Below are 26,798 nucleotides of genomic sequence, written 5' to 3' on the forward strand. Positions count from 1 at the left end.
TATTTTGTGGATAACACAGCAGGGTGGCGACAAAGTTAACAACTTTGATGTGGAATCCATGAAAACAACCCAAATTTCGGCCTGACAAACCTCGTTTGATAAAGGGACGATGTATGGAGGCAGCTATATGGACGACTTTTGGAGGTAGCAATGGAGACAACGTGTGGAGGCTGCTATGGAGACAATTCAATTTGGATAGTGCCTGTATGTGGCAGTCCAAAAAATTTTTCAAACCAGAGGAGCAGGTAGGTGGCCCTCCAGAAAAATGGAATAGATTGAGTGCCTGTATGTGGCAGTCCAAAAAAATTTTCAAACCAGAGGAGCAGGTAGGTGGCCCTCCAGAAAAATGGAATAGATTGAGTGCCTGTATGTGGCAGTCCAAAAAAGTTTTCAAACCAGAGGAGCAGGTAGGTGGCCCTCCAGAAAAATGGAATAGATTGAGTGCCTGTATGTGGCAGTCCAAAAAAGTTTTTAAACCAGAGGAGCAGGTAGGTGGCCCTCCAGAAAAATGGAATAGATTGAGTGCCTGTATGTGGCAGTCCAAAAAAGTTTTTAAACCAGAGGAGCAGGTAGGTGGCCCTCCAGAAAAATGGAATAGATTGAGTGCCTGTATGTGGCAGTCCCAAAAAATTGTTTAAAACAGAGGACCGGAAAGGTGGCCCTCCAGAAAAATTGAATAGATTGAGTGCCTGTATGTGGCACTCCCAAAAATTGTTTAAAACAGAGGACCGTGTCGGTGGCCCTCCAGAAAAATTAAATGCATAAAGTACTATACCTAGAGCCAGTGGGCCCTGTCAAAAAACAGCCAGTTTCCTCTGCTTTACTGTAGAAAGAGGAGGAGAAGGAGGAAAATGAGGAGGAGGAGGAGTGGATAAATTATTCAGGTTGAGCTTCCTTCACCTGCTGGAGATTTGAAATTAGGAGAAATCCATGCTTTATTCATCTTGATAAGCATCAGCCTGTCAGCGCTGTCAGTCGACAGGCGTGTACGCTTATCGGTGATGATGCCACCAGCTGCACTGAAAACCCGCTCTGACAAGACGCTAGCGGCAGGGCAGGCAAGAACCTCCAAGGCGTAGAGCGCCAGTTCGTGCCACATGTCCAGCTTTGAAACCCAGTAGTTGTAGGGAGCTGTGTGATCATTTAGGACGATGGTATGGTCAGCTACGTACTCCCTCACCATCTTTCTGTAAAGATCAGCCCTACTCTGCCGAGACTGGGGACAGGTGACAGTGTCTTGCTGGGGTGACATAAAGCTGGCAAAAGCCTTGTAAAGCGTACCCTTGCCAGTGCTGGACAAGCTGCCTGCTCGCCTACTCTCCCTCGCTACTTGTCCCGCAGAACTACGCACTCTGCCGCTAGCGCTGTCAGAAGGGAAATACTGTTTCAGCTTGTGCACCAGGGCCTGCTGGTATTCATGCATTCTCACACTCCTTTCCTCTCCTGGGATGAGAGTGGAAAGATTTTGCTTGTACCGTGGGTCCAGGAGAGTGAACACCCAGTAATCGGTGCTGGAATAAATTCTTTGAACGCGAGGGTCACGGGATAGGCAGCCTAGCATGAAATCTGCCATATGCGCCAGAGTACCAACGCGTAAGAATTCACTCCCCTCACTGGCCTGACTGTCCATTTCCTCCTCCTCCAACTCCTCCAACTCCTCTTCTTCTGCCCATACACGCTCAACAGTGTAGGACTCAACAATGGTCCCCTCTTGTGTCTCGCCAACATTCTCCTCCTCTTCCTCCTCATCCTCCTCCACCTCCACCTCCTCCGATATGCGCTGAGAAACAGACCTAAGGGTGCTTTGGCTATCAACAAGGGAATCTTCTTCCCCTGTCTCTTGTGAGGAGCGCAAAGCTTCCGACTTCATGCTGACCAGAGAGTTTTTCAACAGGCCAAGCAGCGGGATGGTGAGGCTGATGATGGCGGCATCGCCACTGACCATCTGTGTTGACTCCTCAAAGTTACTCAGCACCTGACAGATATCAGACATCCACGTCCACTCCTCATTGTAGATTTGAGGAAGCTGACTGACCTGACTACCAGTTCTGGTGGAAGTTGACATCTGGCAGTCTACAATCGCTCGGCGCTGCTGGTAAACTCTGGATAACATGGTCAGTGTTGAATTCCACCTCGTGGGCACGTCGCACAACAGTCGGTGAGCGGGCAGTTGGAGGCGGCGCTGCGCTGCCCTGAGAGTGGCAGCATCTGTGCTGGACTTCCTGAAATGCGCACAGATGCGGCGCACCTTCGTGAGCAAATCAGACAGATTGGGGTATGTCTTGAAAAAACGCTGAACTATCAGATTTAACACATGGGCCAGGCATGGCACATGTGTCAGTCTGCCGAGTTGCAGAGCCGCCACCAGGTTACGGCCGTTGTCACACACAACCATGCCTGGCTTCAGGTTCAGCGGTGCCAGCCACAGATCAGTCTGCGCCGTGATGCCCTGTAATAGTTCTTGGGCGGTGTGCCTTTTATCGCCTAGGCTCAGCAGTTTGAGCACCGCCTGCTGTCGCTTAGCGACGGCACTGCTGCTGTGCCTAGAGCTACCGACTGATGGCGCCATGCCCACGGATGGTCGTTCGGAGGAGGAGGTGGAGGAGGGGTGGGAGGAGGAGGAGGCATAGTAGGCCTCAAACACCTGGACCGAGGTAGGCCCCGCAATCCTCGGCGTCGGCAGTATATGACCAGCCGCAGGGTCACACTCGGTCCCAGCCTCCACCAAGTTAACCCAATGTGCCGTCAGAGATATATAGTGGCCCTGCCCGGCAGCACTCGTCCACGTGTCCGTGGTCAGGTGGACCTTGTCAGAAACGGCGTTGGTCAGGGCACGGATTATGTTGTCTGACACGTGCTGGTGCAGGGCTGGGACGGCACATCGGGAAAAGTAGTGGCGGCTGGGGACCGAATACCGAGGGGCGGCCGCCGCCATGAGGCTGCGAAAGGCCTCGGTCTCTACTAGCCTATAGGGCAGCATCTCCAGGCTTAGCAATCTGGAGATGTGCACATTAAGGGCTTGGGCGTGCGGGTGGGTTGCACTATATTTGCGTTTCCGCTCCAGCGTCTGGGGTATGGAGAGCTGAACGCTGGTGGATGCTGTGGAGGATCGTGGAGGTGACGATGGGGTTTTTGTGCCAGGGTCCTGGGCAGGGGGCTGACTATCAGCTGACACAGGGGAAGGAGCAGTGGTGTGCACGGCCGGAGGTGAACGCGCTTGTTGCCACTGAGTGGGGTGTTTAGCATTCATATGCCTGCGCATACTGGTGGTAGTTAAGCTAGTAGTGGTGGAACCCCTGCTGATCCTGGTTTGGCAAATGTGGCACACCACAGTCCGTCGGTCATCCGGTGTTTCCTTAAAGAACCTCCAGACTTCTGAAAATCTAGCCCTCGCCGCAGGAGCCCTCGCCACGGGAGCTTCACTAGTTGACACATTTGGCGCTGATGCACCAGCTCTGGCCCTGCCTCTCCGTCTGGCCCCACCACTGCCTCTTCCAACCTGTTCTGGTCGAGGACTCTCCTCCGTCTCAGAAGCACTGTGTTCACCCGGCCTCTCAACCCAGCTTGGGTCTGTCACCTCATCATCCTCCGATCCCTCAGTCTGCTCCCCCCTCGGACTTCCTGCCCTGACAACAACTTCCCCACTGTCTGACAACCGTGTCTCCTCATCGTCGGACACCTCTTTACACACTTCTTCCACTACGTCAACAAGGTCATCATCACCCACAGACTGCGACTGGTGGAAAACCTGGGCATCGGAAAATTGCTCATCAGCAACCGGACAAGTGGTTTGTGACTGTGGGAAGGGTCCAGAAAACAGTTCCTCAGAGTATGCCGGTTCAAATGGCAAATTTTGCTGGGAGGGGGCAGACTGGGGGGGAGGAGGCTGAGGTGCAGGAGCTGGAGGAGTGCCGATTTCGGTGACATGGGTGGACTGCGTGGAAGACTGACTGGTGGACAAATTGCTCGAAGCATTGTCGGCAATCCACGACATCACCTGTTCGCACTGTTCTGGCCTCAACAGTGCTCTACCACGATTCCCAGTAACTTCAGACATGAACCTAGGGAGTGTAGCTCTGCGGCGTTCCCCTGCTCCCTCATAAGCAGGTGGTGTCTCACCCCACCCAGGACCACGGCCTCTGACCCCTGCAGTAGTTGGACGCCCACGTCCCCGCCCTCGTCCTCTACCCCTAGCCCTCGGGTTAAACATTTTGAAAATGAGAGTTATAACTTGTATTTTTTTTTTAACTTTTTTTTTTTTTTTTGTTTTTTTTTTGTGTTTTTTAGTTTTTAAAACCAAACGATGCTATCCTATTGCTATGGCTATTTTCTAGCCAAGTATTACAGCACACTACTATGCCAGATGAGATGACGCTGAGTTATGAAAAAAATAAACGTAAAATAAAAAAGGAAATGGCAGACTGTGCCTAGTTGAAATACAACCCCGGGCCCTAATAAATTTTCCCACTTCGGTCTTTGCGATGGATATGTGCGTCACTAAAACACAGTGGTCGCAAGTCTGACTCCAAATTGCTCCCAATTTGATAGTAGATGCAATGCAGCAAGTACAGCCACCAGCAGATCAACCAGAAATCAAATATATATAACGCTACTGTAGGCGTAATTAAGACGTTTGTATTCTCCTATGGCTATTTTCTAGCCAAGTATTACAGCACACTACTATGCCAGATGAGATGACGCTGAGTTATGAAAAAAATAAACGTAAAATAAAAAGAAACTGGCAGACTGTGCCTAATTGAAATACAACCCCGGGCCCTAATAAATTTTCCCACTTCGGTCTTTGCGATGGATATGTGCGTCACTAAAACACAGTGGTCGCAAGTCTGACTCCAAATTGCTCCCAATTTGATAGTAGATGCACTGCAGCAAGTACAGCCACCAGCAGATCAACCAGAAATCAAATATATATAACGCTACTGTAGGCGTAATTAAGACGTTTGTATTCTCCTATGGCTATTTTCTAGCCAAGTATTACAGCACACTACTATGCCAGATGAGATGACGCTGAGTTATGAAAAAAATAAACGTAAAATAAAAAGAAACTGGCAGACTGTGCCTAATTCTACTCAAACCCCTAATAAATTTTCCCACTTTGGTGTTTGAGGTGGATATGTGTGTCACTAAGAGCTAAACACAACGGTAGCAAGTCCCCCTGCTAATTCCTCACAATATGGTACTAGCTGCAAATAAAAAAAAAAAAAAATTATAACGTTATTGTAGCCCTAAGAAGGGCTGTTGGGTTCTTTTAGAATCACTCCTGCCTAACAGTAAGCTAATAGAACACCCTAACGCTTTCCCTGAGCAGCAGCAGCTCTCTCCCTAGCGGCATCCAGACAGAGAATGATCCGAGCAGCGCGGGCAGCGGCTAGTCTATCCCAGGGTCACCTGATCTGGCCAGCCAACCACTGCTATCTATGTGTAAGGGTACCACGTCATGCTGGGTGGAGTGCAGAGTCTCCTGGCTTGTGATTGGCTCTGTTTCTGGCCGCCAAAAAGCAAAACGGCGGGAGCTGCCATTTTCTCGAGCGGGCGAAATACTCGTCCGAGCAACGAGCAGTTACGAGTACGCTAATGCTCGATCGAGCATCAAGCTCGGACGAGTATGTTCGCTCATCTCTAGATGAAATCTTTTGCGTTTAGTTATGAAAAAAAACAAAATTTGGCAAAAATTTTGAAAAATTCTTTATTTTCAACGTTCTAAATTCTCTACTTTTGATTCAGAAAGTCATAGCACCCAAATAAATTCATAACTTACATTTCCCAAATGTCTGCTTTATGTTGGCATGGTTTTTTCAGATTCCACATATTTTACTAGAATGTTATGAGGCTCAGAATTTAGGTGCCATTTTTCACATTTTTTGTAAAATCGCCAAAACCTGTATTTAGATGGACCTGCACAGTTTCTAATTGACACTGAGAGGCCTAAATAATAGCGAGACTCGTAAATTACCCCATTGTGGAAACTACACCCCTCAACGTATGAAAAACCACTTTTAAGAAGTTTGTTAACCCTTTACGTGTTTTATAGGGGTTAAAACAAAATGGAGGTGGAGTCTGCAAATTGTAATATTTTTTCACAATACACTCATTTTGGGTGGAAAATTAAACATTTGTAATGGATAAAATGAAAAAAGGCTCCACAAAGTTTGATACGCAATTTCTCCCGAGTACACCGATACCCTACATGTGGTGGTAACCTGCTGTATGGGCGCACGGCCGGGCATAGAAGGGAAGGAGGCGCCATTCAAATCAGATTTGCTATGTCACATTGTACAGGCTATAATTTTTTTTCTTTTTTTATTGTGGACCTATAGGGGCTTATTTCTTTTGCCACATGAGATGCACTTTTCTAATACATAATTTTGGGGCATCTATAGCTAATTGGTGAGATTTAATTAACTCTTTGTTGGTGGAGGAAATGAAAATCATCAATTTTTAGGAAAATTTTTATGCGTTTTTTTTTTTGGCCGTTAACCATACCATGAAAATAGTATATTATTTTTATTCTTTGGGTCGCCACGTTTATGAAAATACTTCATTTATATATTTTTTTTTATTTTTTCCCATTTTTACTGAATAAAAAGTAATTTGGCAAAATTGTTGTTAATTTTAGCATCACCGTCTTTCATATGCATAACTTTTTTATTTTTCACCTCAAAAATCTGTTTAAGGGCTTATTTTTTGCAAGAATGATAGCTCTTTTTAGTGGTCTTATTTTAGATTGCGTAACTTTTTAAAATCACTTTTTTAGAGCATTTTTAAAGGGCATTAATAAAAAATCATCTTTATCAGAGAGAGTTTTTTTAGGTTGTTTTTTACGGGGTTCACTTTGCGGATCTAATAACGATTCTGTTTTATTATACAGATTGTTACGGACGCAGGGATACCAAATATGTGGGGGTTTTGTGTATTTTATTCAATTGTACTGAATAAAAACTAATTTGGAGAAAATCTTATTCATTTTAGCATCACCATCTTTTTATATGCATAACTTTTTTATTTTTTGGCAGATAAATCTTGTTAGGGGCTTATTTTTTGCGAGAACAGTTGTTCTTTTTAGTGGGCTTATTTTGGAGTGCATAACATTTTTAAATCACTTTTTAGAGCATTTTTTATAGGGTATTAATTAAAAATTATCTTTTTTCGGAATGTTTTTTGCGTTTTTTTCCTCCGGCGTTTACCGTGCGGGTCCAGTAACAATTCTGTTTTATTATGCAGATTGTTACGGACGCGGCAATACCAAATATGCGGGGTTTTTTTGTGTTTTTATGTTTTTTATACTTTATTAAGTTTTTTTATGGGAAAGTGACATTTTAGGGGCTTATATTTTTATGTATTAATTTTTTATTTATTATAATGTGTAGTGTTAACTGTTTTTGCATGTTTTTACTTATACATACTTGAACTTAAACCAGTGATGCTCTGATCACTGGTTTAAGTTCAATACACTGCTCTACAATACTATTTTATTGTAGAGCAGTGTAAACTGTCTGAGCAAGCTTGCGCATGCTCAGACAGTTTACAGCCAGACCCGGAAGGGGTCTGGCTGCCATGGAGACCGGGCAGCTCCGGGGCACATGCCAGTCCTCGGAGCTGCCCGGAAGAGGATCGGATCCCCCGGTAAGCGGCACGGGGGATCCGATCCACAGCGCTAACACCCTTACACGCCGCGGTCATGTTTGACCGCAGCGTGTAAGGGGTTAACACCCGCGATCGGAGCCGGCTCCGATCGCGGGTGTTAGCGCAGGCTGTCAGCTGTACTAGACAGCTGACAGCCGCTGCTTCTGGTACCGGCTCCGTTCGTGAGCCGGTGCCAGAAGCAGGACGTTATAGAACGTCCCCGTGCGCTAAGCATCTAGCCCCGGGGACGTACTATAACGTCCTGGTGCGCCTAGGGGTTAAGGAATCTGTACTGTGGCATTTACAGTCACCAAATTTTGCACAGTTGCTCTCTGTGACTCAGGGAACATAATTTACTAGGTTTTGAGCCAAAATTTTCACCCCACACTTTCCAAAACCACTTACATATACAGGGGGAGAACACTGGCCCGTCCAAACTTAGGCTGGCCAGCCCGCCCAGCGCAGACTTCGCCCACCCAAACTCAGCCACTCCTGCCCACCCAAAGTCTGTCCAGCCATGCCCTCCCAAACACTGCCCCACCCAAACTGTCTCCGTTGGCCCCGCCCAAAGTTCACTATTGAAGTTCAGGTCCACCGGAGTTCACTATCTTCTTCCTGGTGTATGTAAGTGCATTGGTTGCGACACAATTTGAATATTAAATCCCGCGCTCAGTCCGAATCAGTCAGATCGTCTCTAAGAAGTCTTAAGATATAAAAAGATATAAAAAAAAATATTTTTTTGTTAAGCTATTCAATTTTGTTATAATTAAGAGCAGTTATTTACTATCTTGGGCAAAGCCAGGAGCTACAGCTAATTAATAATAAAGTAATTAGTAATAAAAAATAGGAAAAGGAGCAATCACAGAGTCTACACAACCGCCTAGGATAAAATATCTAAATAGCCATATAAGATATTGCTATGGATGTATGGTCTTTGTGGACACAGCCTTAAAGTGATATCACTATAACTTGTAATTTGAAACTTACATTTCACATCAACTCAAATCATGCTGCTTAAATCAACTTAAACTTTAAATGAGCAATTTATTTGGTTCGCTTGCATTAAAACACGTACAAAAATATTGAGATAATGATATCCCATAGTCCTTCACTTGCCCTTTGCTTTCAAGTGCAACAAAAAAATACAAAAATTGATGACAAAAGACAGAAAATATGCATTTTTTATCAAAAGATCTCCCAATACAAAAACCTTTCGAAAAACAATTTTTAATGTGATTTGGTCGTGAGCCCATGATTCTTTTATTTTCCAAAATCACATGGAATAAAGAGGCAAGAGCTGCCGGTACTGTATATGTTTCATATATTGTAACACCATTGGCTCACTATAACACTGTACAGGTAATGCCTGGTGCATTCAATAAATATACATATAAATATTTGCTTCTTTTAAAGTAGCAGCAATTTGTTTTTCACGCCTTGAATCCATTTCCACAGTTTTTTGATTTTTTTTCCATTGTGTCTTGTAATCCAAGTGTGCATTAACATTGATCATTCATCATCACTTCTTTAGGTTTGAAGAAAGATTAGGTAAAAGCCATTAAAGTATCTTCCTAGGTATATGAAGCCATCACAAGAATCCTTCTTATGCTAGTTTGATTTCTCCAGCGTACAGGGTTATTAATAAAATGATGGTAAATCCAGACAGTAGACCAGCATTCTGAATGATGAAATACACCATGTCTGATTTTCTCCCTGTAATCTTTTCTTTGAGCATTTCATTCATTTCAGGAAACTAAAGGACAAAAGAAACAGATGTAAAAAACGATGAATCAAAATTAAATGCCATGATCTTAAAGGGGCACTTCAATAATAGTGTTTGCGCCAGTTTTCTGTCTGACTGTTCACTAAAAAGAATGTGCAAACTGCTTGTACATGTATTTATAAAGTGTCTGCGCTAGTTTTGTGCTGCCGCTGTACTGTGTCCAACAAGACAGAAAAATTGTGCACTAAAAGGGGTGTAGTCAGAGCACCACAATTCTGTCTGCACAACAAAGCAAAATGCACCATAGAGAATGGAGTATTCTGTCGGAGCAGTGCAGAGGGCGTCAGTTTCAGGAAGACCATGTACAACAATTCATAATTCTCGCGAACCCTGCACACAGTCAGTTTGCACTGTTTTTGCTAAATGTGGGCCTATGACTGTAAGATCCTGTCACACATCAGGACTGATAGAGACAATGATATCTGTGAAATGTTGTAGTTTTGTAAAAATATTGAATTAGAGAATGTGTTTTTTTGTTATTCTGGGTACATATAAGAATCTAGTCTTCGTGGGAATACCCCTTTAAACACCCGCGATTGCAACTCACTATGACTGCGAATGTTACACTGTGGTGTCAGCTGTAAGTTACACCTGACACCCTGATTCTCTCGATGCCGGCTCAGCTTCAATGTCGTGTTGAATTCGCATCAGCTCAGTGACTAATATATCAGTCCCTGAGCGTGAAGCATTTAATTTATCTTTTAACTGGGTAGACCTGAGCCTTAAGAAGAATGAAATATTAACTGACCCCTTATTACAAAGAGCTATCCTTTATCCTAAAACACAGCAGGAAGAGAATGTTCAAGTTGGTTTTCACTCTTTCACTTGGACGTTAATGTTGGGAATCAGTAGGCCACTTATTTTGGGAGTCCTTGGGTGGTGGTTACAGCTGAACTGAGTAGGTATTATGACTTCCTCTTCTTCAGGCTCACATATGTGACATATGCGGTCACACGTAGCATTTAATGTATGCGTTTAAAAACGCATTGCAACAGCTGAAGAGGGATTTGCCTAATTAAACAGCTGTTAACACTTGCGATTACAAAAAGCAACTGTTAACACATTGTTAATGTTATGTTGACACATGTGTATGCATTAATGCAAGTGTTAACATTCACATTCTGTAAACGCAAGTGTTAACAGCTGAGTAATTAGGCAAATCTCTCTTCAGCTGTTGCAATGCGTTTTTAAACATGTGTTAATCGCGACGTGTGACCGCACCCTGAGGAAGAGGTAGAAAAATACCTTAAAATGTGCAGCTTTTATAACTATGAAATATATATATATATTTTTTTTTACATACTTTATATTCATTGTGGATTATTCTTTTGTTTATTCTTGTGCGGTAACCAAAAGCTCCAGTATCTTCGATACACCATTTATTTTTGGTGTGAAGATAAAATGCATGCCATATGTACACAATTTTTGTGCCGGGATGCACATTAGCATGCTGCATACAAATACTTGTCAGAAAGGATTTCCACAAGAAATCTTATGTGTATAGAATGGGTCAGCCTGTTTTTGTAGCTTGCAGCAAGGCTGCAGATTTACCATAGTGTAAGTAACACATCAATTCTTTTTTTAATGGCAAAGTAATTAATTTTTGCTACTTACCATATCTGCCAGTCCGATATACAGAAACATGCCACCAGCTAAACCAAAGATGATATTGGGTGCAAAGTTATTTCCAACTAAAACCCCAATTATCATTCCAAGGTAGCATGAGCAAGCTGAAGTAAAATTGAAGAATAATGCCTGGGGAATACTCATTCCAGAGCTTAGCAAAATGGCAAAGTCACCTGAAAAAAGTAACATGTAACAGGATTAGATCACACATTGTTCATGTTTTTATACTTTATGTTCGAATACCTTTAACAGTGTTTGATAGTTGTATACTTTATACAACTTTAGACTGCCATTGTGGGTAATGTACATATCAGAATACATTACTATTCAGTATATTTTCTAAACTTTGTTGCTTCTTTGTTAATATTATATAAGTATGTGAGCTTAACAGTGTTGTGCAAGCCAGACAGGATTTGAACCCCTGAACATGACTGTCAAGAACATTACCTACTGAACCATAACTTCAGATGTTGCTTACAGGAGGATTTAGTAACTAAGAGATTAAATACCAAGCCCAATGCATGGTTAGATAGAGATGGGTTTTACGGGATATATCTCTATACAGGTGGTCCCCTACTTAAGAACACCTGACTTACATACGACCCCTAGTTACAAACGGACCACTATATATCTAAATGACAACAAATAAATTGCTCATTTTACAAGTCACTGATTAGCAGTGGGTAGATTAGAGCAGGTGGAATGTTCCACTGTCCATTTGAGGAATTTTATCTGAGCAATAAAAGGGATCTCTGTTAAAGCTACAGCACTGACAGCTTGCAATTTGTGTAGTTGATCTCTGGGTCTCACACATGTGTACAGCAGAACATGTCAGGTACTTGTGTAGCTGATGTCTGTGTCTCTCACATGTGTATAGCAGAACATGTCAGGTACTTGTGTAGCTGATGTCTGGGTCTCACACATGTGTATAGCAGAACATGTCAGGTACTTGTGTAGCTGATATCTGTGTCTCACACATGTGTATAGCAGAACATGTCAGGCGTAGCTGATGTGTAGCTGATATCTGTGTCTTACCTTTGTGTATAGAAGAACATGTCAGGTGCTTGTGTAGCTGATGTCTGTATCTCACACATGTGTATAGAAGAACATGTCAGGTACTTGTGTAGCTGATGTCTGTGTCTCACACATGTGTATAGCAGAACATGTCAGGTACCTGTATAGCTGATGTTTGTGTCTCACACATTTGTATAGCAGAACATGTCAGGTACTTGTGTAGCTGATGTCTGCTTCTCACACATGTGTATAGCAGAACATGTCAGGTACTTGTGTAGCTGATGTCTGCTTCTCACACATGTGTACAGCAGAACATGTCAGGTACTTGTGTAGCTGATGTCTGTGTCTCTCACATGTTATAGAAGAACATGTCAGGTACTTGTGTAGCTGATGTCTGGGTCTCACAGATGTGTATAGCAGAACGTGTCAGGCGCTTGTGTAGCTGATGTCTGTGTCTCTCACATGTGTATAGCAGAACATGTCAGGCGCTTGTGTTGTTGATATGTGTCTTACACATGTGTATAACAGAACATGCCAGGTACTTGTGTAGCTGATGTCTGCTTCTTACACATCTGTATAGCTGAACATGTCAGGTACTTGTGTATAGTAGAACATGTCAGGTAGTTGTGTATAGCAGAACATGTCAGGTGCTTGTGCAGCTGATGTCTGTCTCTCACATCTTTATAGGAGAAGAGATCATGTCAGATACTTGTGTATAGCAGAACATGTCAGGTACTTGTGTAGCTGATGTCTGTGTCTCACACATGTATATAGCAGAACATGTCAAGTACTTGTGTAGCTGATGTCTGCTTCTTACACATGTGTATAGCAGAACATGTCAGATAATTGTGTAGCTGATGTCTGTGTCTCACACATGTGTATTAGGAGGGAGAGCATGTCAGCAGATAAAGCATAGGAACCAGCAATGCCTATACATTACACACAGACAGAAGCAGGGGGAGGAGAGGGGAGGGGTAACAGGGGTGACATCACTTTCTCTCTCCATGTGATCAGCCTTATTTACATAATATAGAAAATATGATATTACAATGATTAATGTATGAATTGACTAGATAAAGGCTGGGATGTAATCCTTGTGAGCTGCTCCAACAGCTAATATTGACAGGACTAGTGACCTTTAATATTATTATCATAAAGTAAAATTACCCTCATACAGTGATTACTGCCATACAGTGATTCATATTTCCCCCATTCAGTAATATTATTGCCATTAGAGTGATATAATAATATAGTAATATCATACATATACAGGCGGTCTCCTACTTAAGGACACCCGGCTTACAAATGACCTCTAGTTACAGACGGACCACTCTTCCCACTGTGACATTTGGTGAAGCTCTATGAATGCTTTACTATTGTCCCAGACTGCAATGATCAGCTGTAAGTTGTCTGCACTCAAGCTTTATTAATAATTCTTGGACCCAGTACAGCAAAAAATATTAATACTCCAATAGTCACTATGTCTAAAAAATATTTTGTCTGGAACTACAATTATAAAATATATAGTTTTGACTTACATACAAATTCAACTTAAGAACAAACCTATGGACCCTATCTTGTATTTAACCCGGGGACTGCCTTTATATGTATATACATATGCATATATAATATATATATATATAATGCACAATTATACAGGTGTATAAACATACAACCTTTAACAGTGATCCCTTAATTGCTCAAATAGAATTTCTCAAGTGGACAGTGGAACATACAACATACTCTAACCTCATCACTGGCTAGGTCATGGTCTTGCAAGACACTATGTGCTCACCGCACTGTGATTGGGTGCCACAAACCTTTAAGGGGGCCGTGATATGTTTGCAAATTGTCTCATGCACTCCCATACAGTTGTGTGCATGGAACATGAAGCTGACTAAAGATCTCACCCTGATCCTATCAGTGCTCCATTGTGTGGCAAAATATTTTCTTTTGGGGCATGTTATCTTCTGACATTAAATCTATATATCACTAATCACCAAGAAAAAAATGTGATCATGTCCTAAACTCTAAACATCGCTGATCATGTTCAGTGGTACGAACTTTTTAAGACCTATAAATGCAATATTTACTTTTACCAGTAATTTATTGTGGTCTGAGCATTATTTATTGTTATGTCTGTAACTCTTTAAGTAAATAAAGTTTAATGGCCCAAATTGATCAAAAACTGAAAAGTGCACTAGGTCCGGTTTCCTGTGAAGTGTGCAGGATGCGTCAGATTCATGAATTGTGGCGCACATTCTTCATGAATTTGGTGCTCCCTGCAGTGCTCTGACTTTTTCTGGTGCACCTTTAACATAGAGCATGCATAACAATTCTGTCGGACACTGCATGATAAATATGGCTCACAGTCTGACTGTCCACTGGAACACCCCTTTATATGCAGAATTTTGTGTTGTGTCGGGTATAGTGCAGCCACGACACAAATGTGTCACAGACACTTTATAAATACAAGTGTTAGCAGTTTGCACTGAAAACATGCAAACTCAGACCAAAAACTGGAGGTATGTGGGTCAATATGCTATTAACACATCACACAGTGCAACCCAGTGTGAATCTGTAAAATGCATATACAGTCTAAAATTAGAATAGTATACAAGCACATTATATCCATCCAAGATATGTTCCGTCTCTAATGGAATTGTGTGGACTACTTGAATTGTATAAAAGTCACACATTGTTGGGCTAAAATAGGGTTACATAAAAATGTACAACATTTATTTTCTCCAGAACACTAGCCCAGGGGCTTTCAGTGGTATTTTTCTTTTTTTTTTGTAACATCTTTACGAATTAGCCAGTGTTTTCTTGTTTATCATTACAATTTTTACGGTAACTATAAATGATATACCGTATATTCTCAAGTATAAGCCGACCCAAGTATAAGCCGAGGCCCCTAATTTTACCACAAAAACCTGGTAAAAACCTATATTTTTTTTACTCGAGTATAAGCCAGGTTTCGGTTTTCAGCACATTTTTTTTTGTGCTGAAAAACTAGGCTTTTACTCGAGTATATATGCCAATACTTTTTACCTCACTCCTATTTTCCATATTACCGTTTACTCTGTAATGTAATATCGTATTTGTATATGTCCCCTATGATTTGTAAAGCGCTGCAGAATTTGATGGCACTATATAAATAAAGATTATTATTATTTTTATTACACCCTCCCATTCCATATCACACCATATTATATGTAGGCTGATTTGCCATTCACAAATCTGAGAACATGGTTGACTGGTATAGTAGTATGTACATGCATTGCGTATATACTTTGTATAATCAGAGAGCTAGCAGATTTAGTATTAAAATGTGTATTTAAGAAATCACTCCTTACCAAATTCATGGGGAAACTCTTCACACAAAATCGCAATAGATGTGCTTAGCCCCTGCAAAGGTGACAGAGTGAATGAAGCTCCAATAGCAAGTCCATCAATGAAATTATGTAGGCCATCACTCAATGTAATCATCCATGCCAGTGTTCCAATATCCTTAAGTGGTGTCCATTTCCTTACTCTGCAACAATGAGCCCCTTCATCTAAGTCCTGTAACATATGGTAATGGGAAAGAGAAGATAAATGATAGCAGAAATGTTCTTTTCTCCCGTAGAATCTTTGTTAGTACAGTTTCTCAGAAAAGCTTCTAATGTGCATACTGGGAGCCAAAATTATGGACACTTTTTTTAAGATGTGTATTTTTTGCAACTTTGCATTCTCATAAAAATGCAGCATTTCACTAACCATTTGAAACCCTTTGACAAGTGAGGTGCCCATTGTGGTTGTTGTAATGAAAAGTAACCAAAGTGACCATTAAATTATTTTTTCATCTAGTAAAACAACAAATTTTCTATGAGCGAGTATAGTTGCAAAATGTGAAGTCCATGATTTTAGCTAGCACTGTGGCACTATTGCAGAATATAGAATATGTAATACACATTTGTCATTTATAATACGCATCATTTACAATCATAGTCTATTAGGGTCCATTGGTACCCCTCAGCACTTGAGCCCAGTTACAATGGCTACCACAGGGGGGCATTGGCAGCACCACATATCTGGCCACGCCTGGTGAGGGGGCTGTATATAATGAATTCATGGGGGGCTGTATATAGTTAAATCAAACCATGATGGGGCTGTATGTAGTTAAACTATGAGGGGGCTGTATATAAAATAACCATGACAGGGCAGTTTGGGAATGATAAACTAGGGAATCTTTTAGTTTCTGAATTTTTAATACTGCCAATCAGTTCACTCCAAAGTGGTCCACTAAGGTTCTGTTGCAAGGAGCCTACTTAAACCTGGAGCCGGCCCTGAATGCAACTATACACATCCTATAGCTACTTGATGAAATATCAGTATGTTGTAGTTATTTACCACTTGAGCCTAGAAGCCAGCACCTATGAATGCAGCCTACACGTAGACATGGATGTGAAAGGGCAAAGTGTACATATATACATTTATGAACAAGCTGAACTGTCAACATGCAAACTTTACACAACTACAGTGAATTACCAGATTTGTATGTGATTTCTGACACAGTTACTTTATATGAGTGATTTAGCTGCACCAGCAAATTCTGATGTATAATAAAGTTGCTTTAGCAACATATTTGGTGACACATTTCTAAAATTATAGGATCTATGAAGAGAATTTAACACCTATAAACCTTTTCTCAAGTCTACTGTAAATCTTGAATTGGAATGACTCCTGGAAGCTTATCTTCATTATAAACTCCGTATTAAATCACAGGTTCTAGAAAGTAGTGGAGATATGCTAAGTTTATTAATCCAGCAAATGGTGTTGACTTATATATAGCAATTATGCATCTTAGAAGTGGTTAAAGTCAGCCAGCCAGTTTTTTCATTAGACAGCCTTAGCTCTTCTAAAGGAGGGCTGTCTGCAGTTAATTGGAAACTAGGCATATTATACTTCTCTATAGCATTTTCCTTCAATAATATTGTATCCAGACCTCCTGCAGATATGAAGGGAGAATTACTCCTCCATAGAGATTAACATATGTGATGAGAGAGTCTGAAAATGACACCTAGACTAGAATATCAGAGGCTAGTAGATAGAGAAAAGCAAGTAAAAGTGAATAGATAATCATGATTAATTAACAGATGACGGAACCAAAAGAGGATCCTATGATGTAGGCAGGATCCCCTGAGGGTCATTTACATACTTTTAGAACTTAGCTATTAGAAACAAAAATAAGGGATCCTGTTTTAGAAGGCACACACTAGCATGTAAGTAGGCTTGGTTTAGAAGCACTGTATCCATGTGGTAGATTTCCTTTAACTGGCTGGTGTCATCCAATAGGTGAAGAGTAGTTGTAGTAGGTAGTGAAGAGATATCAAATTTTATTTGTAGATAGTGTAATGGTGTAAATCTAGAAGATGTTTAAGAGTAACCCAAAAACAGCATTGAAAAGGAACTTCACCACATGAGTCTCTGGCCAACTAGAGATAAAGAGCTCACAGTATGGCAGCGCTATGTGTCCTGCAGTTTCTTGCGTAATGAAGGTTGCTAGGGTTGCTATTTCTTTAGCTCTCAACATCTGTCAGGCTCTGAAAGCCTCTACCCTTGATGCTAAGTTACCCCCATGTCTAGCAATATACTTTGAGGCAAACATATAATGGCTTACAGTATTTTCTTAAACTGATGTGATGAATTATAACACTTAATTATCAAATAGCCAATGTATGTAGCATGTATTTTTTTAGATATTTAAAAGAAAAGTTGCAACCACTTTAAGCAGCAAGATTATGAAAATTTTACGATTATATTAATCTCTTTTAATGTAATGTTTCCAATGGACAGGTGTACACCAGACATTAGTACATCAATGTTACTGTAACATTATAAAATAATTGGTTGGTAATTGGTTCCAGCATAATAATGTATATATTTATGTCACAGCATACACTAAAATCACACATAAATGTTTCAGTAAAATGGAAATGCACTACTTTACATTACAGATCTGAAACTATATTGTAGTAGGATAGTTTTCATATTGAGAGCCATTATAGCTTTTTATATATCTGTTGTGTCATGATTCTATACACAAAAAGTTAAAGGGCCGGCGGTGAGGGCCTGTGCACCACCAGCGCAATCGACTATTAGATTGTTAGTATACCATACCAAAAAAGAGGAGTACACGCCACATACTCCTCTTTTTTGGTATGGTATACTAACAAAATAATAATGGGTATAGGTTTGGCTTTATGAGTTTCCAATACTTTCATGTCTCCTTTTGTGCCACTTTTTATTGATGGATTGTATAACCTACCTCCAAGCCCTGTGGTGGGTGTTACTTGTATACATGTAATTTTTTATCCTTTTTCCTTGGTCTACGTATTAGTGTCCTTATTATGTGATATGTGATATATACGGTACAACTCTGTATTATTTTCACCACAGACACATCAGATAGAATTAGGTATCATTTTTTATTTTTTGGCTTTATTTGAGATAATAAATGCTGCCTCATTCTTGAAACAAATTTACAATATTTCATTTTTCTAATTATCATCTGCCAGAGGAAAATAAAACTGTATTTCTGTTACTAAAATTGCCAATTTAATCTAATAAAATGGAGGATTTAAAATTCCTCACCTGCAAATGTGTAAATCTATCAGTACAATTTGATTTCACACTTTTATTACCAGGGATAGTATGCAAAATTCTCTGAATGTGCATGATTACAGATGTACATGCTACATGCTACAGAAAGAATATTAACTACTGTGAAATATCTCTAAAAAGCCAACTCATTGAGAAAAAGACCCCTAATCTAGACCAGATTTTGTTAACATATTCAGTTTTACCATATATTTTACTGGTGAGCTTCTTTAAGAAGACCACCTTTCTTGAAGCAGTAAAGCATCCTCCACTGCAGCGCCGGCACTCATTGCATTAGTCTGTGCTACTGGCCCAACGTAATAGGTATATTGTGAAGGTAGATGTGGGGTCCTTAATTAGGCCCCAGCTACCATGTACGGACATCTGCATTCTGCAGAGCTGTTTAAGTGGTTAAACCAGGAAATAAATAAATACTTTTTAATAATGCATCCACCATATGAATTCTCCTAACATTCACCTAACCATTTTGCAGAGGTGCAGCTTACAGTTTTTATAGGAAAAAAATGTTCATTGAGACATTATCTTTTTCAAATACTGTAAAAAAAAATATATCGCAATTGTAATACCACAAAAAAGAGAATATTAAATCAAATGAAGGATACCTTGGATGAAATCACACTGACTTGATCCGGATTGACTGCACCATTTACTTCTGTTATGGCTGAATTCACAAACATGGTGGCTCCATTTGTATTTTTGCTTGTTTGATGTTCTTTGCTAATTTCCTGGTGAGGGGGTTGGTCAACTTCTAAGTGGGTGTGAACACCCTGAAATACAATATAAGATAAAATATATACATTGGAATGGGTGATTCAAGTCAGCTTCACACCCCAGAAGGTTTGTATCAATTACCTCGCCATAGATGTTAAGACACATTTTCAATATTCTCTCAACAAACATCAGTATGTAGAAGCCTCCAAAGACAGCCACTGCTTTTGAAATGTAATTATCATGTTTAGGATCAAATCCAAATGCCTGCAACAAGATACACAACTGTTAGCTCCAGCCTCTTTTCATAATGGAGTTACTTTCAATCTAATACAAAGACACTCTGTCCGGTCTATTTTGGCACTCTACTAAATGTTAAAATGTGTTCTTGCAAGTTTTTTAAATGTATTTTTAGATATGAGATGCGTATATAAAATGTGTATGGGATAGTTTCAATGTATTTAGAGACCCATATGTAAAAGAGATTTTGAAAAATAACAGAGCTAATCAAAACTGCCAAATTCTGTTCCCCCACCTGCCAATCTCCCACCTGTCAAAATAAGAAGGGTTCCTTGATGAAACCTGCTTTCTGATGATTGATGGGGGTCCCAGAGGTTGGAACCGACTAACCATAAGGCTATCCAGATCATGTGGAACTTTAAGTGAGCAGAATACCCCTTTGCTTGTATTGAACAGATTTGGAGCTGACAGTGGAACATAAAGTTTTCAATTTTTTATTACGGTTTGGACCTAAACCTTCATTAATTCTGTGTTGTGCATGTCTTATTCTTTATGATTGTAGAAACCACTTACCTCTGGAATAAGTTGAAATATAGCATTTGAGAATAAGGTTCCAATGGCCAATCCCACAAAGTAAGTTAATATTTTTGGAAAATAAGGCTTCTTTACCAGAGGGGTAATAAATAGACCGACCAGTGAAGTCAAATTAATGATAGTTACTGTGAGAAAGCTAAATCCCCAAACTGAAAAAAATAAATAAAAAATAGAAAATTCAAAAATATTAAAGCAAATAAGATAGCAGTAATTTAAATATGTGATACACTGGTCTGTAATCCCTAATAGAAAAAGCTATAGAAATTTAAGCAAGTAGATAATGGTAGAAGCAGTTGTTTGCCTTTTGGAGAAGGATTGTTTGATTTCAATTTGTAACTCTTAAACCTGTAAAGACCCATATTGGCACGAGCTGGATGACTACACTGTAACATTACAAAGTGACCCACTCAGCCAAAATGAAAAAGATTCCCATTTATCCAAACATTTGGTTAGTAACATAATACATCAATAAATTCTATAAGAATAAAGTAACATTGTAGTAGAAGTTACACCAAACCCATCTACATGGACATGTCATGCTGAAAATAAGTCACTGTAACGACAAGAAAAGAGGCTTTGCAAGATTGAATGCTACTCTAACTGAAAAGATGATACTGCAAATCCTTCGAATGAAAAGATACATAAAGAAGAGTACTGGGCACACTGTGATTAAGTAGTTCTGCCCAGTCAAATGTCTTCCATTGCACCTGCAAGAAAGTACTGTATGTTAGAGACCTTTGACTTCTGGAAGAAAGACAGAGATGTCTTACAACTTGACTCATTACCATTTTGACTAGCCGCTAGAACAGTGCTACACAAAAGCCTAATGGATCTATTCTCAAAACAGAATATTTAGTTGGGCCACAACTTGTTCTCAAACTTTCTTTATTCTAAAACTGCAGTCGTCATTTGTTATGGTAATATTTAAGATTCTAAAGATGTGCATTATAAAACTATCCTGTAATTTCCAAAAATTTCCAAAATTAAAAAAACTAAATTGTTTGTGACATACAGTGCGGAAAAAAGTGTTTAGTCAGCCACCAATTGTGCTAGAATAACATTGACTGATTTTTTAAAGAATTTGTGTGCAAATTTTAGTGGAAAATAAAGTATTTGGTCAATAACAAAAGTTCTTATATATTTTATGTAAGTCTTCACAAGGTTGGCGCACACTGTTGCTGGTATGTTTTTCTATCTCTCTATGCAGATCTCCTCGGAGTAGTCATGTTTTGGGGTTGTAGCTGGGCAACACAGACTTTCAACTCCCTCCAAAGGTTTTCTATAGGGTTGAGATCTGAAGACTGGCTAGGCCACTGCAGGATCTTGAAATGCTTCTTATGAAGTCAATCTTTCATTGCTTAGGCAGTGTGCTTGTGATCATTGTCATGCTGAAAGACCCAGCCATATTTGATCTTTCATGCCCTTGCTGATGGAAGGAGGTTTGCTCTGAAAGTCTTACACTACATGGCACAATTTATTCTTTCATGTACAAAGAACAGTTATCCTGGTCCCTTTGTAGAGAAACAGCCCCAAAGCATTATGTTGCCAACCCCATGCTTCACAGTAGGTATGGTGTTCTTTGGAAGCAACTCAGCATTCACTCTCCTTCTACCAAACAGTTCATGGTTTCCTCTGTGATATGACATTTTCCCAGTACTCTTCTGCCACATCCAATGTTAGGCCTTGGTGGCGTAGTGTGTTTCTGACAGTAGCCTTTGTTGCGTTCATCCCATCTTTCAGCAGGTCATTCACTAGGTCCCCCGAGTGGTTCTGGAATCTTTGCTTACGATTCTTGTGGTAATTTTGACCCCGCAGGGTGAGATCTTGCATGGAGACCCTGATCGTGGAAGCTTTTCAGTGGTCTTGTATGTCTTCCATTTTCTAATTATTCCCATAGTTCACACCAATCTGCTTGCCTTTGCAGATCCAGTCTTCCCAGCCTGGTTCAGGTCTACAATTTTGTTTCTGAAGTCCTTAAACAGCTCTTTGGTCTTCACCATAGTGGAGTGTGGACAGGTGTCTTTTATACTGATTACAAGTTCAAACAGGAGCCAATACTATAGGTAATGACTGGAAGACAAAGGAGCCTCTTAAAGAAGTTACATGAATGTAAGAATAAGCCATATATCTTGCTTATTTGTAAGTGACCAATAATTGTTTTCCATCCTAATCTGCAAATAATTTTTTTAAAAATCAGACAATGTGATTTTCTGGATTCTTTTTTAACATTTTGTCTCTTAAAGTTAAGGTCTACCTACGTCAATTATAGGCCTTTCTCTTCTTTTTAAGTGGGAGAACTTGCAAATTGGTGATGTCATATCTATTGATACCTGTTTGTAATTCCATCTTGTTAAAGTGAATCGAAATTAACAATGCTGTGTAGGCTGTGAAGAAATCAGAGTGCTTACTAGCCAATTGGTAGGGTGCCTGTTGTTGTACCCAGGAATCTAATATAAATGATATAATAAATAATTTGAGATTGTATCCAACTATCTTATAAAATCTTATCTACCGTAATCTAATATAGTAAAAAAAAATAAAAACACACTAAAGGAACAGTTCCTGCTACACTAGTGGACATCGAGTGGTCAGTTAAAAAGTCAGTTTTGTTTCTGCTTGGACTAGCAAAACTTTAATGTAGTTCTGCAAAGTCAGGTTTTTAAGGACAATGTGATCATACAGATAGGTTGCCTTATTACAGTATCTTTTTATGGTATAGTAAATTTCTGCTGGCTTTGCGCTTGGATTTTACAGGATCATTTTATGTCTAGATTTGACCTTTTGGCATGTATTGTCCTGTAAACATGAAATTGACATGTCATGAAGAAATGTCGCACTGTGTCCAATAAAACCCTTGCATATGTTGCAAGTAGGTTCATAACAAGCACTGATTATTTCAGTTTTATAAGTGCATAACAGCATGATTAAAAGATGCCTTTTATATGAACCCAATGAAATGAAAACACCAAATGCCTACCTGATCTCTTGCACAAGTATCACTTAGGCCCCTTTCACATGAACATATGATTTCTTCAGTCATGTATTTCTGTGCCATATAAATCTGTATATACATGACTTAATTTATCCATATGTGAGCATATATTACTGTATCCGTATCATATGGCAAAAGAGAGTTGGCTGATAGATTGCTGACTATTGGCTGACTATTGGCTGGCTGACAGAATGCACCTCCCATTAGTTCTGGTCTCCCTGGATAATGCACGTATGTACGGCAACATATGGTGCACAACCATATGCAGCACGTATGCAACAAATATTTTAAACATTCCCATAGGCTTCTATGGGGCTTACGGAACAAAATTGCTGGAGAAAATAGGATATGATCTTTATTTTTTACGTCTTGCTTACGGTATGGTTTGGTGGACAATACAGCCATTTAAATGGATGGAACTGTACAGGCCCAGCGCCAGCACTTGGCTTACCTGGGCAAGTTCTGGGGCCCAAGGGTGCTGGTGAGGCCCACTCAGCAATAAAAAAAAAACCATTGCTTTAAGACACTGGTACAAATGTGTAGTTTACTGCCTTAATGCTGCACTTGTTGGGAGTGCAGCATAGAGCCAGAAGCAATGCTCCACACTGTGCACAATGGCTCTAATGTCAGCGCACATGAAGATGTCATCATATCATGTGTTGCGGCTACAGAGCCATCGCATACAGAGGCTGTTGGGGCTGCTTTGGGGAAGCAAGAAAAGGTGAGGTTTTTTCTCCTAGAGTGGGGGGGACAGTGTGGCTCGGGGGGGGGGGGATTGTGGCTTATGGAATGTGGTTATGGGGGGACAATGTGGCTATGTAGGGGGGGAAAGTGTGGCTTATGGAATGTGGTTTAGAGAGGACAGTGTGGCTATATACGGGGGAACAGTGTGACTACATAGGGCTCACAGTGTGGCCCTACATAGAGCTCACAGTGTGGTAACGTAGGGGGGTACTGTGTGGCTATGTAGGGGGGACAATGTGGCTACACAGGGGGAACAGTATGGCTGTGGTTGGGGGAAAGTGTGGCTACTGTGGAGACAATATGGCTTTTTGGGGGGTAGTGTGGCTACAGGGGTGGGACAGTGTGGCTACTGAGGTGGGAGCGTGGCTACTGGGGATAGTTAGTGTGGCACACTAAGGCTCTGTTGCCGGCCCTAGTATTGTAGCCTAACACCTTACATACTAGTCAGTTATTCCTCCTCTCAGTATTGGATTTTAACATAGGCTGCTGGGCGGAAGCTTGGGGCCCAGGACTTCTAGGGGGCACATGGCCACCCAAGCCATGCAAAATATTTCATACTGAGAAGGACCAATTAAATCCTCATATATCTGTTCTTGCTCTTAATACATGAGAGCTATTTCAGGGCTTTTGAAGGTCCTCCAAGGATTGTAAAATTGCAGATTGAAAGTAGGCAAAAGGGACGTATCCACCAAGAAGCTTGATTCTAGTACCATATATAGTAAGTGAATTCAAGACTTGTAGGGGCTATAATATTCATACAGCCCAAAGCCTATGGCTTAATCAGCCCCTGCCTCCACTACCTTAGAGTATGTAATTTAACTATAGTCAGCTAATTGGTCATCCAATCATCTTAATAGTTTGCTTTTTAATTGTTAAAGGGAACCTTTCACCCGTTTGAAATAATTAAGTTGCAGGCAGGTTCCCATAGAGCCCTTATAGCATAAGGGCAACCTTTCTTCTGCTAATTAAATTGGTGCGCAGGAAAGGAAAAAATTTACATTTATCCTCTGCCTGGTAACCAGGCAGAGAGTCTAGTGAGTCGAGGTGGCCGGATACATACATGCAAGTCCCGCGGCATGCTCACACCTCCTTTTCCTACGTCATCCAGCTGAATTATAATACTAATGCCTACAGCTGCCATGCGCGGAAGCAGTAAAGCCACGCATGCACCATAGGCATTTGTGTTATAATTCAGCCGACAGCCGGATGACGTAGGGAAAGGAGGTGTGAGCATGCCGCTGGACTCGCATGTATGTATCCGCCCACCTCGACTCGATAGACTCTGGTAATTTTTTCTTTTTCTGCGCAACAATTTTATTAGCTGAAGAAAGGTTGCCCTTATGCTATAAGGGCTCTATGGGAACATGCCCGCAACTTAATTTTTTCAAACAGCGGTGACAAGTTCCCGTTAAGGGTTAAGTTAAGTTTACCCCTAGAGGACTTGGCCTTATTATGTTTCTGCATCACAAAAAAACATATCTTTTTTCCATTTATATAGGGCTTATTATATGAGGGCTTATTATCTGCAGGACAAATTGTAATTCCTAATGGCAACATTTAATATTTTGGGCAGTGTAATGGGAAGCTGGGAAGAAAACTGGCGCATACACTTAAATACATGTGCAACGTTCTTTCTACTGTAAAGGCAAAGAGAAAAATGGTGCAGCCAGTTTAATAGATCTGGCCCTTTGTTTTTATGGCTTACCATGGCAGACCAAATGATACACCCTATTTTTCTTTAGGTCATTACAACCATGGAGATAAAAAAATTTATATAGCTATATATATTCTGCATACTTTTAAAAATAACTTTTCAGTATACGCAGCTGTCTAAGGTGTGATTTTTGCAGGATGATTTGATGTTTTAATTTATACTATTTTTATGGGTGGCAAAACGGGAAAGTGGAGTTTTGTTTATTTTTTTATGGGATAATTTATTATCGGTCTAATCACTAATCAATAATGTATTGACTTTATTATGAATATAATTCTCTTCTACTACAGCCTGCCTCTAAGAAAATCCCAACTGTGGCAACCAATTGGACCCTCTAATATCCTGGTGCCCACGATTACGAGCTATGGTAGGGTTTGACGTCTTCAATTATTTTTAAAAGACTTTTGTGTAAGGCAGTTGTATGGACTTTTAGCTTATAGCTTAGGTGTAAACATGTAGACGCTGAAAACTAATAAATGAAGCATTTTTACTACCGGTATATACAATATCTCCAGAATATACCTTGAGCAGGGGTAGGCCTTTCATTTGATTCTTCCTCATGTGTGCATGGATGAGTAAAAATTTGATATAGAAGGGCAGGACAGGCATCTCGAAAGTTTACATCTGTAATTTGGTTTCCATAATCAGCAAAGATTTCTTCATTAGAGTAGCACTAAAAGACAGAAAAGAAAGAATTTTTGGAAATAAAATATTATACAACAGAACGGCATTCATATTGACTTTATATTTCCTGTCTTCAAAATAGTAAAACATCTCTTTAAGTATGGATTTGAAAATTGAAACCAAGTAAATTGTGTTTGAGGTGAGATAACTGGGTGTATATAAGTGCCCTTCCTCTAGCATCAGATACAGTAGAAGGGAGTAACTTTAGAAAGTGTTAAAAACTGATGACTGGGACCATTTTGAAGATAACAGTTCTTTGAATGTGTCTGCTTGTAGTGTTAAAAAGATAAGCAGAGTATTTTATTGACCTTTTTTGCCTTTTACAGACCTTTACAAAAATACTGATGTCCACAACCTGCCAATAGAATTCAGAGTTTTCCTCTTTAGTTACATTG

At 40.3% G+C, this 26,798-nt stretch overlaps 1 protein-coding gene and 1 long non-coding RNA gene across 2 annotated transcripts in view; one reads left to right on the forward strand and one right to left on the reverse strand.

Annotated features, from left to right (window-relative positions):
* The window catches only part of LOC140071217 (uncharacterized), a 69,149-nt gene that overhangs the window by 30,177 nt on the left and 12,174 nt on the right, over nucleotides 1–26,798 (forward strand). Inside the window, exon 2 of the long non-coding RNA XR_011849094.1 lies at nucleotides 26,010–26,086. This is a non-coding gene — a long non-coding RNA (uncharacterized lncRNA). The remainder of the gene's footprint in view (nucleotides 1–26,009; nucleotides 26,087–26,798) is intronic.
* The window catches only part of SLC39A8 (solute carrier family 39 member 8), a 33,319-nt gene continuing 15,209 nt past the window's right edge, over nucleotides 8,689–26,798 (reverse strand). Inside the window, exons 3-9 of the mRNA XM_072118627.1 lie at nucleotides 26,242–26,392; nucleotides 20,249–20,418; nucleotides 19,580–19,702; nucleotides 19,330–19,494; nucleotides 15,421–15,628; nucleotides 11,039–11,223; nucleotides 8,689–9,394 (exon numbers count right to left, since the gene is read on the reverse strand). Coding sequence (XP_071974728.1) covers nucleotides 9,245–9,394; nucleotides 11,039–11,223; nucleotides 15,421–15,628; nucleotides 19,330–19,494; nucleotides 19,580–19,702; nucleotides 20,249–20,418; nucleotides 26,242–26,392 — 1,152 coding nt within the window. The 3' untranslated portion in view covers nucleotides 8,689–9,244. The remainder of the gene's footprint in view (nucleotides 9,395–11,038; nucleotides 11,224–15,420; nucleotides 15,629–19,329; nucleotides 19,495–19,579; nucleotides 19,703–20,248; nucleotides 20,419–26,241; nucleotides 26,393–26,798) is intronic.

The sequence above is a fragment of the Engystomops pustulosus genome, chromosome 1 (assembly GCF_040894005.1).
Source record: "Engystomops pustulosus chromosome 1, aEngPut4.maternal, whole genome shotgun sequence".
Lineage (NCBI taxonomy): Eukaryota > Metazoa > Chordata > Amphibia > Anura > Leptodactylidae > Engystomops > Engystomops pustulosus.